The sequence below is a fragment of the Bubalus kerabau genome, chromosome 13 (assembly GCF_029407905.1).
Source record: "Bubalus kerabau isolate K-KA32 ecotype Philippines breed swamp buffalo chromosome 13, PCC_UOA_SB_1v2, whole genome shotgun sequence".
Lineage (NCBI taxonomy): Eukaryota > Metazoa > Chordata > Mammalia > Artiodactyla > Bovidae > Bubalus > Bubalus kerabau.
This window is the reverse complement of record NC_073636.1, coordinates 54,786,812-54,805,018: the sequence shown is the minus strand read 5'-3', so window position 1 is coordinate 54,805,018 and position 18,207 is coordinate 54,786,812. Positions and strand designations below refer to the sequence as shown.

General features: G+C 60.9%; 1 protein-coding gene across 1 annotated transcript; it reads right to left on the bottom strand.

The window, feature by feature from the left end:
- Positions 1-3,470: 3,470 nt before the first annotated feature.
- CHRNA4 (cholinergic receptor nicotinic alpha 4 subunit) lies at positions 3,471-16,316 on the bottom strand. Its single transcript, XM_055543176.1, has 6 exons — positions 16,241-16,316; positions 14,635-14,786; positions 10,790-10,834; positions 10,594-10,703; positions 6,202-7,537; positions 3,471-3,596 (listed from the first exon to the last, which is right to left on the bottom strand). Exons 1-6 carry the CDS (start codon positions 16,314-16,316, stop codon positions 3,471-3,473), a joined length of 1,845 nt encoding a protein of 614 aa, XP_055399151.1.
- Positions 16,317-18,207: the final 1,891 nt, after the last annotated feature.

Below are 18,207 nucleotides of genomic sequence, written 5' to 3'. Positions count from 1 at the left end.
GCACTCAGATTCACTACAGCAGAAATCCCTGGTGAGTGGGCTTCCCAGGTGGTGTTAGTGGTAAAGAGTCTGCATACCAATGCAGGAGATGTAAGAGACACAGGTTCAATCCCTGGGTCAGGAAGATTCCCCCTGGAGGAGGGCATGGCAACCCACTCCAGTATTCTTATCTGGAGAATCCCATGGACAGAGGAGGCTGGCGAGCTACAGTCCATAAGGTTGCAAAGAGTCAACACGACTGAAGCAACCTAGCATGCATGTGACTTAACATGCACACACACCTGGGTGAGTAAAAACCTAGTGATGTTTGCCGTTCATGGAACCATCAAGCCCTCCCTAGACCCTTGCGTCCACAGTGACCTAGAACTAGATTCCAGGTTGCTCCAGAATCCCCACGGGGCAGCGAGATGCTTGCTTTGTCTGGAGGTGGGAGGCCTGATGGAGACAGTTTTCATACCAACTTATCAAGCTCTTAAAGAATATATATGTGCGTGCATCCGTGCTAAGTCGCTTCAGTCATGTCCAACTCTTTGTGACCCCATGGACTGTAGCCCACCAGTCTCCTCTGTCCATGGGATTCTCCAGGCAAGAATACTGGAGTAGGTTGCTGTGCCCTCCTCCAAAGGGTCTTCCCAGCCCAGGGATCAGGTCCACTTTTCTTACATTGCATGGGTAGGTGGGTTCTTTACCACTAGCACCGCCTGGGAAGAACTCGAAGACTACAAACAAACACTGTTATATTAGGGGCAGCCACCAGGAGGGAAAAGACTGAACGTATGACCTTCAAGATTAGCCAACTAGATCAAGTTTTCTTCTGTGGGAGGGGACAGAACACATGCAAACAGGAAGATGAGGGAGACAGCCTAACCAGATACGGGAGGAGCAGAAATTACAAGTGGTGGGGGTTTAGCTCTTCAAAAGATTGCATTAAAAGGCAAGATACAGCTTCCTGCTTCTAGCCCTGATGGAGTAGCTCACCCCAGACCAAAACCTATTAAAGAGCAGGGAAAATATACAAGGAAACTTTTTAGGCCTTTTACTGTGGGATGGTCAGTGCTTCAAGAAATGGTGCTGAAACAACCCTCCCAGGTGGGTCTGGGAGGCACCCAGGTGTCAAGTTATCACAAGACACAGAAAAGGAGACACAGTCAACACTAACAGGAAATGGACGCCCAGAGAGACCTGCCTGCAGGCCGGTGGAGGTGATGGAGACACAGACACGCTTTAGTTTATTGGGACAGAAGAACGTGACTCAGCACAACAAACTGCTTACGGATGGGGACACGGTCACGCGGGCGCTGACCGCACCACACCCAGTGGAAGAGCAGAAAGGCCGTGAACTGGGGGCTCCGCTCAGACCAAGGTCACGGTGGGGGAAGCCCCTCTCTGGGGAGGAAACCAGGCATAGGCTGGAGGGGCTGGAGGGGTCTGGGGTCAAATCTAGTTAAAACTCACTGATCTGAGGGCTTAGGACCAGGCATTTTTGTCGTAGGTAAATTTTATGTCAAAAAAATACAAAAAACCCTGGAGGCAAGTAGCCCAAAATAGTGGTCGTGGTTAATTTGGTGGGAATGTGGGTGATCTATTCTGCATGTGGATTTTCTGACTTGTTTTTGAGTCTCAAAAAAAAGGAAAACACAGGAACCAGAAAGTGGGGGCTGTCCTCCCTGGGGCTCCTGGTCTCTCCCAACCCAGGAAAGAGCATCTGCACACGGGCCCCAAGGCCCCCACTGCTTCCCCATTTCTGGCGCCAGATCTGCTTACGTAAGGAAGATTGGGGTGATGACGTCTGAAATCTGCGTCCGGGCTGCGACCTTGGGGCCTGTCCTGTGTCCTGGTGAGCTGCCAGTCTGGCCTCTCCCCTAGCATCCCGAGATGACTGGTGCCCCAATAGCCTCCAGGGGGCAGGTGCCAGTCAGATGGTGTCCTGAATGTCCAGGGGGCTGGTCTGCGGTTCACCGGCGGCCCGGTGGAGGCTGTGAATTCCAGTCTCCTCTGCCTGGGCAGTGCCCTCCAGCGGAACCTCTGCAGAAATGTCTTTGAACTTCACTAAATTATTCATTCAGTTCTCCCAAGTTCCTCGTGACCCAGGCACAGCCTCGGGGGAGACCCAGGGCTCCAACCTGCCAGCTACACCCCTGACACACAGGTTCTGGAGAGGCATAGCTTGACCATCACTGGAGAAGGGATTCCTTGGGCCTGGGGAGGCTCCCTCCACCCAGATGTGGCTCCTGGGGGAGGGGCCACATTGTCCAGACCCTACCTGGCATCTGGAGCCTAAGGGCTTGCAAGAATCCACAGAGCAGGGGCAGCCCACCCCCACATTACCACAAGGCCAGTGTTTCCCCGGGGTCTCAGGGGACACTGTGGTGGTCCCTGGTGCTCAGCCTTCTTGAGGAGGGGACACTAGGCCCCTGGGGCCATTGCCCTCCAACCTCCCCTGGCCCCCTCGGGCAGGGCAACCTCCACATGGTGTGAGGCAGAGGCTTTTGGGCTGTGGAGGGTCCCCTCCACCCCCGTTTCTCAGCCGCTCCCCTGCAAGGCACCACACTCCAGAGGGCCCCAGAGCTAGCCAGACAAGCGGTCCTCAGGGCCTGCGAAGTCACCACAGCTGCCATGCCAGGGAGGTCTTACCTGTCACTATGCCCCAGAGGGGTCCCCTGACTGTGAGCAGAGGGGAAATCAAGGGAGGTGTTGGGTTGGGAGCCCAGATCTGGGTCCCTCACAAAGTCTCAAGTCCATGGGAGACCTGGGGGCATCACCAGGCCAGCAAAGTGTCTGCCCAAGACCCAAGCACCCCTGCTGGGGAGACATCTGGGCTGCCTGGGGCTGAATGTCCCTTACCCGAGGGGTACCTGCACCTGATTCTCCTCCATGGGGACCATGTCTAACCACTCCAACCCCAAGGCTCCTTGGGTGCAAAATCTGGGCTTTGACTAATGTGCCCAGAAGAGACCAAACTCAGCCCCTGCTCAGAACCCCCACTCCCCGGCTTGGGACCCCTCCCAACCACTCAGATACCCCCTGCTTGGACCCTGCCCCGGCAGGTGAGGGTCATGTGTTTGCTGACTCACCTCTGGGGTCAGAGAGAGCAAGCCTGAGGACCCAGGGGTGCCCCAGGCCAGGATCTGTGCCTGGGTCTCGGGGATCCCACAGGGATCAAGGGCTCTGGGGGCTAAGAGGGGCTGAGGGTGGCTAAGTGGCATGGCCTGGGGATATGCTGGGACGTTTGCTGAGAGCCATCAGCTGCACGTCCTTGTGGGCAGCCATCGTGTCGCCATGCTCTGGTTAAACTTTAATAAGACAGGCAGTGACACTGCCCTGCAGACAAACGGGCATTCACCAGTCCCCCGGGGGTCCCCAGCGGTCAGCGGCTCCTTCCAAGGCCGTCTCATAGCAGACAGAGGATGGGGGGCAATCTGGTAAGTGGCATGACCCCATCGAGTTCAGGGAGTCCCGAATCCGGGCCCCTAGATCATGCCGGCCAGCCAGGGCGGCAGGAAGAGGCCAGCAGTCCCCAGCAGGCAGACGATGATGAACACCCAGAGAAAGATGCGGTCGATGACCATGGCCACATACTTCCAGTCCTCTTTCACCTGCAGACAGACACACACGGTCACTCCCAGCTGCCTCCCTCAGGCCTCGCCACAGCAAGAAACTTCTAGAACCTCTGTTCCTATTCTTGCCACCAGGGTCACCAAGGTTGCAGGCATAGCTGTACTGGGTAAGGGGTGTGGAGGGGATGCAGCGAAAGGGCTTTGTCTGAAGTCTGGGCTCAGAAACTCTGGGCTGCAGGTGTCAACGCTGTCTATGGGGGTGGCAGCAAAGTCACTGAGGGAAATGGGGTCCAGCATGGTGGCCCTACCAATTCCACCAGCCGGGCAGGTGCCTGAGCTCCCAGGAGGTAGTGGGGGGGACGCCTCTGAAGGAAGGCTAGGGTCCAGGCTATGACATGGTGAAGTGTGCTCTGGGTTTTTGATAGTTGGTGGCACCATGGGGACCACCCAGCCCCCTCATTTACAGATGGAGCCAGTGAGGCTGGAGTCAGCAGGCACCCACAGCCCCTCGCAGTGCAAGGCAAGGGCCAGAGCATCCTGGATAGTGGTGGGGGGGGAGCTGACCTCCAGCAAGAAGCCCAGGGCAGTGCTCACAGCTGGCCATCCTTCACTCCTGCCTCTGCCCAGGGCAGGGCTCACAGCTGGCTGCCCAGGTGGCCTGAGCCCCTCATGGTCAGTGGGATGCTCAGGTCTGTCCCCAAAGCCCCTGAGGGTGAGGATCAGACATGATGCAGGCACAGCCCTGTGCTGCCAGCAGGCTCTGAGCATGCAGCTGCTGGGTGGAGGGCTCCCCGGGGGCAAGGGAGGGGACCCCAGGCTCAAGGTGGGGAACGAACTGAACCCACCACCTGCGGCCACTCCCTGGACCCGACAAGGAAGGTGGCTGCACCATCTGGGCTGCAGGGGGGTACACAGAGGCCCAGAGGCAGGACAGGTCATGTTACATGTCCACGCTGGGGGAGTGGGTCCCGACCCCACCTGGGGTGCCCCCAGACAAAGCCTTAGGGAGGCCACAGGCGGGTCCTGGGTGGGTGGTTGTCGGCACCTGAGTGACCAGAAAGGAGGGGCACCTGGGCTCAGGCCCGCTAGACCCTAGCAGGGCCCACAGGCCTGGCCAAGGGCAGGCTCAGCCTCCCATTTTGGGGGCCTTGAGAGAAAGAGAACTTTTCCCTGTGGTTTTCTGCTCTGATGTTTAAAGTAATCAGCAGCATGGTGACGGTTTTAAGCCAAAGCTGACAGGGCCGAGTTTATTCTCGGGTAACCAGAGCAAACGGGGTCACTTGTAAGCGAGGGAGCGACAGGACCCTCTGTTCTATGAAGCAGCCAGTGGTGCTGCCTCATCCGAGCAGGAGCAGTCTTTCCAGCCGCCCCCTCGGAGGTTGAAACGCTGCTCACAAAGCCGCCCAGCCCCCATCCCAGGTTGGTTCCTCTGAAGTTGCTTTGCTTCCTAGAACCTGGGCACAATGCCGGAACCAGAACCAGGTTGTGACAGCTGGGCCTGTGATGCGGAGGGAGGGGTCTGGGGACAAGGGGCTGGCCCTGCACTAAGAACCACTGGGCGCCTCCAAGATCCTGGTGACACTTCAAAGGCATCGATCTCTTCTCAGCAGCCCCTCAGACCCGCACGTCAGAGCTCCTCAAGAACTGGGGAACACAACAGGCCCAGAGCCAGCGTCTCCCGGTGGAACCTTCCAGAAACCCTCGGATGACTTCACAACCCCTTGGGATTCAGAGGGCAGCTAGGAGACTGACTCGCTGTTGGGTGGGGTGGCCCAGCCACAGGACAGACAGTCCCCAGGGATCATGTGTGTCTGGGAAACGATCACGGGCTGTTCCCGAGGAGGCAGAGGGATGAAAAGGTCGGGGAGGGAACTGCAGTGTCTTGCCTGCCCACAGGCCTACATTCCTGCAGGAGGAAGCTGATGTGGGGCAAGATCACAGCCCAGGTTGAGCGGCCAGTAATGACCAAGCAGACTGAGCGGTGCCCTCCCCCACCCGCCTATGTGCTCCCCTGCCCCACCCCACCCAGGATCTGACCTGGGGCTTGGCCCTCAGCCTGGACTCACCCTTGCAGTCCTCGACTCCACAGGGCCCTGAATATGACCCGTGTCTGAGCACCTGCCCTGCCCGTCCAGACCCCAGGTGCCCTCTCTCTGGCCAGGCATGAGGGTGCTGGCCAGAGGGTCCTGTATCCCAGGCCTGATTTCTCCTCTCCCCGTGCTAGGCCATAGAGGCCACTCAATCTGATCCCATCTCCTCTCAGCACCTCTCACCGCAGACCCTGCCCGGGGGGTCCACAGCAGGGTGGGGGGCACTTGAGGTTGAGGGAGGTGCTCACCAGGCGCAGATGGTGCTGGGGGCTGCCTAACACCCCACTTGCAGGCAGGCTCCTTGTGCCCTGAAGCCCAGAGGAGACACAAGAGGTCCACTCTGCTCCAACAGCCACTGGGCCACCACTGGGGGTACCTCCTGCCCCCAAGCTGATGGAGGCTTGGGGCACAGGGAACAGCTGGGTTGGGGTCCTGGTTTCTCTGTCTTTCACCAGTCACCTCCTCCTTTAAAGTGGATGGGGTGGTAGGGCCCCATGACATGGACAGGGCAGCGGGTCCCCCCCTCCGCCCAGGTGGCTGTGGTGGAGACTTACCGAGAAGTCTGTGTCTTCCGCCTTCAGGTGGTCTGCGATGTACTGGACGCCCTCCACCGCCCGTGCCAGGGCTGGCGACAGGGGCAGGGGTGGTGCTCTGGTGCTGGAGGTCTTGAGCATAGCATTTGGGGCCCCCGGCTTCTTCCTGCACTGGCATTTGCAGGGGGAGGCCTGGTCTGGGGGCGGGAGCTCGGCTGAGGGGGCCTTGGTCGGAGAGGAGGGGGAGCTATCCACCAGGCGGGCAGCCGGTGAGGCAGCCTCCTCTCGCGGCCCGCAGTACTGGATGCTCCGGGACCGGCACCGCACACCGTCCTCCGCCGCTTTGCTGGGGCTGGACATGTGCTGGACACTTAGGGACCGGCTTTTGGTGAGCCCTGGGGCCTGGGTGCCAGTGAGTGGACGGCAGGGCCCAGGAGATAGGCAGGGGCTGGCCTTCTCGGTCTCTGAAGGCTGCAGAGTCGGCACCTGGTCAGAGGGTGTTGTACGGGCTGGCTGGGGCTTGCTGGGCTGGTCCACCCCACAGGTCAGGGACGGAGACCGGGCAGGCTCCCCCTGGGGCTCCGGCCAGAAGTGCGGAGCGCTGGCCGCCTTGTGCATGGACTCGATGAGCCGCCGGCAGTGGTCCTTGACCACAGACGGCCGCTTCATGAAGAGCAGGCGCGGCACGATGTCCAGGAAGACACGGCGGACCCAGGCAGGCATGGTGTGTGTGCGCGGGGAGCGGTGGTGCACGTTGAGCACGAAGACGGTGATGATGATGGAGAGCGTGACGAAGATCATGGTAAAGAGCAGGTATTCGCCAATGAGTGGGATGACCAGTGAGGTGGATGGGATGATCTCAGTGATGAGCAGCAGGAAGACGGTGAGCGACAGCAACACGGAGATGCAGAGGGTGATCTTCTCGCCGCACTCGGAGGGCAGGTAGAAGACAAGCACGGTGAGGCAGGAGATGAGCAGGCAGGGGATGATGAGGTTGATGGTGTAGAAGAGTGGCAGGCGCCGGATGATGAAGGCGTAGGTGATGTCCGAGTAGACCTCCGCGCAGCACTCGTATTTGCGTGTGTTGTAGGTGCCCACGGCGTCCACGATGACCCACTCACCGCTGTCCCAGAAGTCCAGCTGGTCCACGCGGCTGTGCATGCTCACCAGGTCGATCTTGGCCTTGTCGTAGGTCCAGGACCCGAACTTCATGGTGCAGTTCTGCTGGTCGAAGGGGAAGAAGGTGACGTCGATGCTGCAGGAGCTCTTGTAGATGGCCGGGGGTGTCCACTGCACCCGGCCGTTGTGGAAGAGGTGGGCCTTGGTCAGGTGGGTGACGGCAAAGTCCCCGTCCGCACTGGGCAGGAGAGAGAGGTGGTGGGTGAGGCGCCCGACACCTGAGGTCCAGAGCTCTCATGCCTCTGCCCACTACACCCACCCTCACTTCACAGTGAGGCCTCGCCTGGGACCAGACAGCTCTGGGCACATTGCTCATGGTGCCCATGTCCAGCTCATTGCTCACCTGCCCACCTTGCTGTTTCCCCTGCCCTTGGGGGTGACATGCCATGGAGACTGTCTCAACAGCCCACACCACACTTGACATCCAAGCCTTACCATGGTGATGACCACGAATATTTGGGGGCTAGAAGGGCCATCCAGGCCACATATGGAGACCTTGATGCACTAGTGGCCCCAGGGCAGCACTCAGAGTGCCTCGTCCCTGCAGTCACCCTGGAGCTGCACGGAAATCTGACCTGTCTCACCACCTGCTCTTGCTCCAGGCCAGCATTTTCTCCCCCCCAGATCCCCCCAAACCTAGAGGCGAGAAGCCCCTTCTTGCACAGGTGAACACTCGGGCCCAACAAGGCAAAGACCAGGCCTCCCAGAGGGGGACATGGACTCCAGCCATCACATCCCAGGTCCTCAGCCCTCCTGCCAGTTCCTTGGCCTCAGGGCTCCCTGTCCACAGACCTGGCAGGCAACAGAGCTAGGGGCTGCTGTCCTGGCCCAGGCCTGGGTCTCCCAGGGACAGCCACCTAAGATGCCCATGGTGAGGAGAGGGGCATATTGATGCCACGGGCGAGCTGGGGACGCCTGCCTGCAGTCTGCTGAGAACACTGCCTGCCCCCAGGGTCAGCCACTCTCTCCTCTGCTGCTGGAAGTGCCCAGTCCCCAGTCTGAGTCCCAAGCTGTTATTGCCTGGGTCAGGAGGGCCCTCTCTCAGCCTGTTTCCCTGCAAGGCCTGAGCTGCCCACACTGACCACACGGGGCACCCACAGGCAGGTGAGGGAGCAACTGTCCTGGGCTTCGACTCTGAAATGCTGACAGGAGACCTCCCCTCCTCCCACCGGGGACAGCCCCACAGACACTAGTCTCCGAGCCTGTGTCTTCACACTCCTGTGCCAAGGGCACTTCCACCCTGGGCTGGTCCCTTACTCTGCATGTGGGACTCTGGGACCCAGCCACCCAGGGCAACCCCAGGAAGAAGGAGCTTTCCCAAGGGAAGTTGTCACCACCCCCACCTCCCTGCCACCCCACTCCGCCCCTACCACCGCTCTAGGAGGTCCTACCCCTCCCCCACAGTGGGCTTCCCATGCCAGGGGACAAAGCACCCCCCAGAAGCTGGCCCAGCAAGCCCAGGGGGAGTGGTCACTGGGACAGCTTGTGGGGAAGAGGTCAACCCGGCCAGTCAGATTCCTGCTCTAGGCCGAAGACGCCATCCACCTGAGGCCCTCTGCCTGGCAGGCCAGTGGAGGGAAGCCCCTGTGGACAGCACGGCCTCACGTGCACTCCCTCCAGCCTCGAAGGGGTACCCCAAAGCTCTCAGAAAAGCCACCCTCAACCCTTTCCCTTGCCCAGCAGCCTGCGCTGACCACTGGGCCACACGCAAGTGCACATGGGCCTGATTCCTGGAAACAGGCCTCCCCAGTGGCCAACTGGCCAACATCACCACCAGCCCTGGGGTCCATCCGTGCCCACGCCCAACCCCCTCCAAAGAGGGCCTTGGTGCCAACCTCCATCCGCAAGGGAAGCTAGGGGTCCAACCTGCTACCTCTGGGTCTAGGTAGGGAGTCTAGAGAGGGAAGGGGCTGGGCTGCCATCCTGGGGACTGTATGCCTCCCAGACCTGCTTATTGGTCTTGGTTGAGCAGTCACAGAGCATGATACTCCCCTCGGTCCCAGAGTCCTGACCCTGGTCCCTGTGTTCTGGGTCAGAGAGGTTCAGGCAGATTCAGTGTTGGGTCCCCTGGGGCAGGGGGCTGGGGGAGCTGAGCGGGGACTCTGGGGGGCCTTAGGGGGCCTGGAGGACTCCAGGGCTCAGGGTCTGACCGGGCAGCTTGCAGAGGGAAAACAGAGAGTCTGCCCCGCCTCCCACTCTCCAAGCGGCCCCCCTTAATGCATCCCTAAAACCCTCTCCTCCACGTGCGGCCGCTCTCCCTGCTGCCATTATTGGAATCAATTAAGCTGCAAGTGGAGCCCAGTCATTCTTAATCAAATAGCATTTGTAGGTCAGGCCCAACCCCGGGGCCCGGGAAGGCTTTTGTGCAGAAGCACCGGGGTCTGGGTGGGAGGGCAGGGGGCTGTGGGCAGGGGGACCAAGTGCTGCCATTGGCTGTGTTCATCAGTGCTGTGGGGCCGCAGCCACCCAGAGCCTGGGTCTTCCAGCATGGATTCAGCTCTGGGTGAGCTGGCCTGGCAATGACACAGCAGACTAGGGACACGGTAGGCTGTCAGGCTGCCCCGAGGTCAAGGACCCAACCAAGGTCCCGGGAAAGGACAAGTTCAAGGAGGCCAGCCCTCTGGAGCCCATGTCTGCCATGGCAGTGCCCATAGCCTCCTGGCCCCCCAGCACAGAAACACCCTCCAGAGATGAGATTTCAGCTCAGCTTCCACAGCTGGGACACACAGCCCTGACAGAGGCTTTGTTTGAGGAGTGTGATGAGCTGGGGTTTGGGGACTTTCTGTGATGTCTGTGCCGGGAGCACAGATGGAGGGGCAGGGGAGGGCGGGGACAGCAGGCTGTTCTGGGGGCTCCCTCTCCACTCCTCGTACCCTGCTCTCTGCTCCAGGACTGGGTGACCAATGTGCAGGGGCCCAGCATCCCCAGACAGGGACTGATTTTGGAACCAACTCCAGCCCGAGGGGGAACTGGGAGGGGCCCTGATCCCTTCCTTGCCCTCCAAGAGACTGAGGCCCCAGGGCTGGCACGGGCAGGGAAGGAGCCCTCAGGTACCTGCAGGCCCCCAGAACCCCCATCTCCTTGCCTCTTTGCCCGTCAATGGGCCTCAGCACCCTCTATCTCTGCCTGGGCCTGAGGGCTGAGCTGTCTGCCTCTTGCTCACTCTGGCTTTGGCAGAGATTCCTGGCGGGGACGCGGCTGGATGTGGCCCCACCCACTAAGGCCCCAGCTTACTTGTTGTACAGGACGATGTCTGGCCGCCAGATGAGCTCGGAGGGGATTCGGATGGAAGTCACGTTCTCATAGTCGGCAGGGTCCCAGTGCAGCTTATAGTCATGCCACTCCTGTGGGAGGAAAGGAAAGAGGGGAGTCAGAAGAAATGGGTAGGGAGAGGGTGGGGAGGGGGCAATGAGGGCTCTTTCCCACTCACCTGCTTCACCCACACATTCGTCGTCATCATCTGGTTCTTCTCATCCTAGGGCACAAACAAGAAGAAGGCAGGTTGTGATCCCCTTTGGTTCAGGACACATCTCTCTGGCCAAGCTTCCTTACCCACAAGGACGGGCCAGGGCCGAACATGGGGACTGGGTGACCTCAGGAGGGAGGGAGTGTCTCGCCCCTGGAGGCAACCAAGCCCAGGATGGCAGGCCCAGAGGGGACTGAGGGCCACAGGGTAAGTCCCCTTGACCCTTCTAAGAAGGAAAATGAGGACAGTGTCCCGCTGACTTTACAGGTGGCTGGGCCTGGCCCTCTCCAGCTACGTAAGTAAGGGTGTATGCGGAGCCCAGGGCTCCTAGCTGTTGGAGGAGCTACCCTCTTCCCAGCAGCCCATGCTGGTCCTGCCCACCTGCATCACTCCCTCCCAGCTAGCCAGCCTGCCCCCTCCACTACCCCTGAGCCACCCACTCACTGGCCAAACTGCCTCTCCAGGCCCAGAGCCTCAGGACCTGGAGGTAGACAGGTGAGGGTCAAGAACAGGTGAGGCGGGAGCAGAAGACCCGGCAGGCTCCTCTACAGGTCACTGAGAAGCCCCCTGCCAGGCGAGAAGGGTTGGAACACACACACCACTCACACACACTACACACACACTCACACTCACACTCACATACAACACTCACATGCACGCATACACACTGACACACTCACACAATACACACACACTCACACACACACTCACACAATACACACACACAACACACACACTCTCACATACAACACTCACATGCATGCATACACACTGACACACACACACAATACACACACACTCACACAATACACACACACTCACACACACACTCACACAATACACACACACAACACACACACTCTCACATACAACACTCACATGCACGCATACACACTGACACACTCACACAATACACACACACTCACACACACACTCACACAATACACACACACAACACACACACTCTCACATACAACACTCACATGCATGCATACACACTGACACACACACACAACACTCACACTCACATACAACACTCACATGCACGCATACACACTGACACACACTGACACACTCACACACACAACACACACACTCACACACATACTCACACACTCACACACACACACTCACACATACTCACACACACACTCACACATACTCACACACACACACTCCCTGCTCCCTCCTCCCCTCTTCCCAGCCCTCCTGTTCACTGGACACAGGCAGTCAGACACCAGCACAGGCTGGAGAAGAACGCCAGCCTCTGAGCATGGATGTAGGGGTCCTCTTACCCCACCCTGAACCTGCAGGGACCATGCAGCACCCAGCCCAGGCAGAGGGCAGCTGGGTTGGGGCTGGAGGGGGCTGGCTCCTTGCAAAAGGTTTGGGGCGGGACACTTGCTGCTGATGGAGGGTACTTCTCAGACAGCAGGGTGCCCACAGGGCCTGAGGGACAGGGACTGTTCCCCTGGGGAGAGTAGAGGGACTGGACACAGGCTCTGGGGGGCGGTGCTTGAACCAGCCTCTCCCCACTTTATGATGGCCCAACTTTTTCCCTTGTTGGCTCTAGACCAGGGACACGCAGGTCATCAGGATGACTGCTCAGCCCAAAGAAACCCGAGGATGGTCAAGAAGTGAAGCACCCAATGCCCAGACCAGGGCCGGGGGCAGATGGTTATTCAAAGGCAAGGCCAGGGAGCCTCCCCTCCTGTCCAGGGGACAAGCCCTGGGTCGGCTGGGTCACGGGAGGGGACCACATCTCCTGCCACCCCAGGCACTGCCTTGGTCCTGATCTCCCTCAGGGCCACCTGGGACATGCCGCCAGAGGACACTGAGGATAAGCATGACCTGAGCAGGGCCGGGACACCACTCCAACGACCTTGACCTTGGCAATGCAGTCTTGCAGTGGTGCCGCCCCCACCACCACATCCTTCCATTCCCCCAGGGGCAGCTGGCCCGGCTCTGCCCCATTCCCTGCCCCCAGATCAAGCTTCCAGGTGCCGGGCCTGGCCTCCTTCCCCTTGTGCCCACCCCTCACACACCCCCCTTGCAGCTGTCCACCCGTTCACCCAACCCGTATGAAGTGCCCTTCGTACACTCGGGCACCTGAAACGTTAGCCCAGGGTCCAGAGGCGCCCAGGGATTCCCAGCCTCCTCTGCAGGCGTGAACACACACAAACACACACACACCAGGGCACAAACCTGCAGCAAACACTGCAGCCCTTCAAAGAGTGGGCAGGGAGGCGGCCCCTTCCACAAAAGGCCAGCACCCAGGACAGGCAAGGACGTCTCATCAGCACACGTGTGCAGGAGTGTCCTTGGCCAACTCGGCTGCAGACAGTAGGGCTGGGAGCAGCTCCTGTCCAGCCCAGTGCTGCCATGGGGCCACTGGTGGGTCCTACACTGGGTTCTCAGGACTGGTGTGCTCCGGCTGTCTCTCCTGGGCAAACTAGGGAGATGGAGGGGAGGAGGATACTGCGATGTGGGAGTGGGGGGGGGGATGCTGCAACATGGTGGCTGGGGGACGAGAAAACCCCAGGAGCTCAGGCAGGAGGCCAGGCCACAGTGCAGCTGACCCAGAACATGAAGCCACAGCCATACTGGGAATAGCGTTTATGAACGCAGTGGGTCGGAACCCTCGCCATCCTGAGCTGCCTTCTGGCTTCATCCCAGCCAGGAGTACTTTACAAGAAGCATTTGAGGCTTGGTTCCAGGAGGCCTGAGAGCACAGGCCAGGATGGGGGACTGACCGGGTCTCTCTGCTAATGGGGCGCAAGCATGGCTCTTTCTGTCAGTGTGAACGTGGCCACAGCCCCCACCCTCCACCTCCCAAAGCCCCTCAGATGTTGCTGGCCCACTCATCCCATTCCACAGGTGAGAAGACCAGGGCCCCAGGGGCCACTCAATACACCTAGCACGAGCTGGAAACCAGGATCTCCAGGCTCCGAAACTGGTGGCTCCCTCCCTCACAGAGCCCACTTGGGGTTGGGGTCCTGTCAGGGACATGGGGTGGACATTTGGAGAGATTTACAGCCCCTGGCAGCTCCTCCTGGAACCTGAGCTGACTGGAAACCCCAGTCCAAACCCAGCTAGCCTCAGACCCTCTTGCAGCCAGCAAACGAGCTCCCGGAAGACTCCTCCAGGCCAGGCCGGAGCCCACACTCCAAGGCCCTTTGGCTGCTGCCCCAGGATGTGCAGCCAACACACAGTTAGACCCATAGGACAGGCCCCCACCCTGAATGGTCACCCCCACGCCTCCAGAGCTGCAGCCACTCGGAGGCTGGACCTCGGCCTCCTCCCAATAGCCTCCTTGGTCCCCATCCAGGGAAGTAAACTCACCTGACAGCCTGTCTGACTCGCCAGGTTGCCCCATTCCAGACAGGTTGGGGGGGCCTCTTGAGCAAGGTGAAGGTAAAGAGGGGCTGCCAGGGCATCACATGGCCCCACCCTGACCCACTCAGTACCAGGACTTACCCTAGACCCTGCACTAGCCTCACAGATGAGTCTCCTGCTCTCTGTCTCTGACAGTCACAGCCCTGATCCCCTGCTGCAAATCTGGCCCTTTAAGCTTTTCTACGTGGAGAGGGAGGAATGGGCAGGGCCTTGGAGGGCACTGCATGGAACAGTCCTTGCCCCCCGCATTGCTTAGGTGTATGTGCAGGACTCAGGCAGAGCTGGGACTCAAGTGCAGCCCTCCCAGCTCATCCAGCCCGCTGCCCCCAGCCCCGGGGCCATCTCCAGGCCTGTCCCTCCCTGACACAGGTCAGCCCTGGGTTGCTGACCCCCACCCCATCCCCAGAACCTACCACATCAATGAGCTGCGCGATGGACAGGCCGAAGTGGACAAGAACCGCATCCGAGATGTTAGCCACGGGCCGGGACCACTTATTATAGCCAGAGAAGAGCTTCTTCAGCAGCCGCTCCTCCGCATGAGCCCGGGTCTCTGCATGGCTGCTCACTGGGGGGACACGCGGGTGCGTGGCTCAGGGGAGGGGACGGTGGCCATCCAGGCTGCACCCTTGGGCCTCCTGCCAGGCCGCATTCAGCACTTGGGCTCCCTTCCAGCCCCTCAAAGCACATTCCTCCCTCCTATCTCAGGACCTTTGCACCTGCTGCCCTACTTCCGTTCACAGTTTCTCCTCTACCCCAGGGAAGGGAGGCCTTCTGAGCACTGGGTCCATCACTGTGAGAAGGTATCACTGATGTGACGAGTGCTGACTGGACGGCTCCCCATCAGACTGTGACTGCGGGAGAGAAGGGCTCTATCTTGAGCTACTAGCACGGTCCTGAGCACCTTGTCTCAAAGCATAAGGCGGGGGTAACCGCAGGACAAGACGGGGCAGGCCCAGGCAGGGAGAGAAGGACGGGGAGTGAGGGTTCGACCCCTGAGGGTTTCCTGTGGCTGCAGCAACCGCAAGAGATCATCCTGGAAGATTATCCTGGATGCATGAGTGACCTGGCACCCCCAGACTCTGGCATGCTGCATTCCTGGATGGTCTCTCCTCAATGACCAGGTCTGGAGTGAACCTGGGGAGGGGCGTCCTCATTCAGCCCAGCCCAGTGGCCAATCTGTGGTCTGAGGGCTTCCCTGCCACTCTTGGGCACCTGTGCTGCGACCACTGCGTCGTGGAGGGCATCTGAGGGCAGGACAGGAGACCCTTGCTTACCTGTTCCTCTCAGCTCAGTCCTGCTCACCTGGGAGTTACAGCTGGACCCATGAGGGCATTCACAAGTACGTCTGGGATCAGTCCTAGACCCGCAGGACCTTCACTCCCAGCCCAGAGCCCCAGCCTGGTCCCTCTGACAGTACAGTATCTCTCCTTCCCCACTGGAGAGGCCAGAGGATTAAATTCCCTCCATGCACCCCTGAAATAGCAAGGTGGCTTCCCAGGAAATGGGGAGGAGCAGGGGGCTGTCGACAATCCTAGTGAGCCTGGGGGAGCAGAAGGGGTTTGGGTGGGGCCCTGCCAAGGGCAGAGACCAGCCCTCTGATTCCCCAGCCCCCAGGGGCGGGGGTGGGGGTGGGGGGGTGGGGGGGGATGGTGGGCAGGCATGGTGCAGCATGCAAGGAAATTGGGCAGAATGGATAAACGGGGGTGGGCGGCACCTCTCTCCATTCAAGTTGGAGCTTCTGGGTCTAGCTCTTGAAACAGCATCTCCCCCACACCCACCCCAATCCTTTTCTTCGAATTGCTGAACAGGTTAACTCTTTCTTCGCCTGGCTCCGCCCGCGCCCGCAGGACAGTCTTTTGCGTCTGGGGGATGCGGGGTGGGGGGAGCCTCCGCAGCTGCCCCATTGCGCGCACCCGCGGCTTGGGACCGCAGCCAGGAGCCTCCCTTCCTCTGGCTCCGGAGGTCCGAGGCTGCCCTGAACCGGGCGAAAGGGGGTCCTTCCAGCGCCCCGAAACTTACCAGGCAGGAGGCCGGCTCCTAGAAGCAGCAGCAGCAGCGGCGGCAGCGGCGACGTCCCCGGGCCCCTGAGCTCCATGGCGCACAGAGCGGGCTCTAGATGCGGGCGGCTCCCGGCTCCGCCGCGCCCCTGCTCTGAGCTCCCCGCGCACCCAACTTCATGCCCCCCGCGCCGCGCGGGCCGCTCCGTCCGCAAAGCCTCGCTCGGTCGCTCCTCCCTGAGGGAGCGGCGGCGGCTACCGGACCGGGATCGCGGGCTGTGGGCTCCGCGGCGCTGCCCCGCCCGGACCTGCCCGCCTCCAGCCGGCGAGGAGGAGGGGGAGGAGGGACAGGAGGAGGGAGCAGGAGGGAGAGCGAGGACTGGGAGGAGAGGGGGAGGGGGATGCACCGCGAATCGAGAGGGGGCGCGGGGGCTGAGGTCGACCCGCGCGGGGGCAAAGTTTCCTTTGACCTCCCAGGGCCGGGCACGTGCCTGAGCCACTAGTGGGGGCCCGGCAATCGCTGCGTGCGTTTCGGGGATCCCGGCGCGGGCTGGTTTGCGGACCACGAGACATCAACCCTCACCCTGTCCCCAGCCCCGCGCCTCCACCGCCTGCCTGCAGGGAGGGACGCACCCCAGGTTCTCCGGGCGCCAGGAGGGGCGCCCGGGCGGATGTGGTTAACTTCACCACCCCGGCTCCGCTGTGCAGTTTGTAAATCACAGGTCCTTGATAGTCTTCCCCAACCAGGCGCTCAGGACAGAATCCTCCCCATCGGCCTGTCCCCCGCGGACCGGGAAGAGTTCAAAAGAGCTTATACCCGGCAGCAGGCCTTTCTGGGAAGAGGAGAACTCTAACGCCCCCTCCCCAGGCGAAGCCGCTTCTTGCCGCCTCCAGGTCGGGCCTGGGCCGGGGTCTGCTGACCCCGCCTCTGAACGGCCTGCGGCCGGGTGGACTGCGCCGGCGAGAGGGCAGCCCCCATTCCACTCGCGGTGGGCAGCGGCTGAAGGGCGGCTGTGGAGGGTCTCGGTGAGACCCCCGCAGAGCAGTCCGCGGCGCCCCTGGACTAGTCTTGAACTACATCGGCCGCAACCGAGATGACCTGGTGCCACGCTCGATGACCCCGCACGGGCTCCGCCCTTAGATGGGTCGAGGTGGCCGCCGGCCGAGCAGCAGGTTCTCGAAGGAGGGCCGGGAAGGGCCGCTTTGTGCGGCGGAGCCACAGTCTGCGGCGCGCACACCGCGCTGCTCGGCAAAAACGCGAACCCCGCAGCCATCCGTGTGCAGCTCCTGGGAATCTGCGGCCGGCGCTGGGTTGGGTGAATCCAGCTCCCAAACCGAGACTTCGGTTCCGGTCGAGGATGAGGGCAGAGAAGGAGGGGCTGGAGCTGCCCCCGCGCTCCTCCCCCGTTGGCGCCCGGGCCTTGGGGGGACTGAATGATGGTCCCGGAGGCCCCTGGTCCCCGCCCCTCACAGACGATGCTCTGCAAGTAACAGGCTTGGTCCCAAGGTAGCAGCTTCAATCAGGGGAGGCCCCTGCCGCTCCGCATCCCCCAACTCCTGCCCCCTTCCAGCTGGTTTCCCAGTATTCCCTCTTCTCCCTCCTCCCCATCTCCCCTCCCCACATTTCCCCTCCCCTCCCCCATCTTCCCTCTTCATCTGTCTTCCCCCTCCCCATTTCCCTCTCCCACCTTCCCTTCCCCTCCCAAAGCCCCCTTCCCCCACTCTGGCCAAATGCTCTGAGGCCTCCAAGGTTCCCCACCCGGAGCAATCTGTCGACTCTGGCTGGTGCCTACAGACCTTTTGAAATGCCTGCTCCCGGGCAACCGCCAACCTCAACAGCGACGGTTGCTCCCTTACCCTGTCCACGGGCTCCCTAGATGCTGGCCCAAGCCACTAAGACAGGTGGACGTGGCTCCCACAGCATCCCTATGAGGTGGGTTCTTTTGTTATCTCTGTGTCCCCATGAGGAAATGGATGGACAGAGGGGTT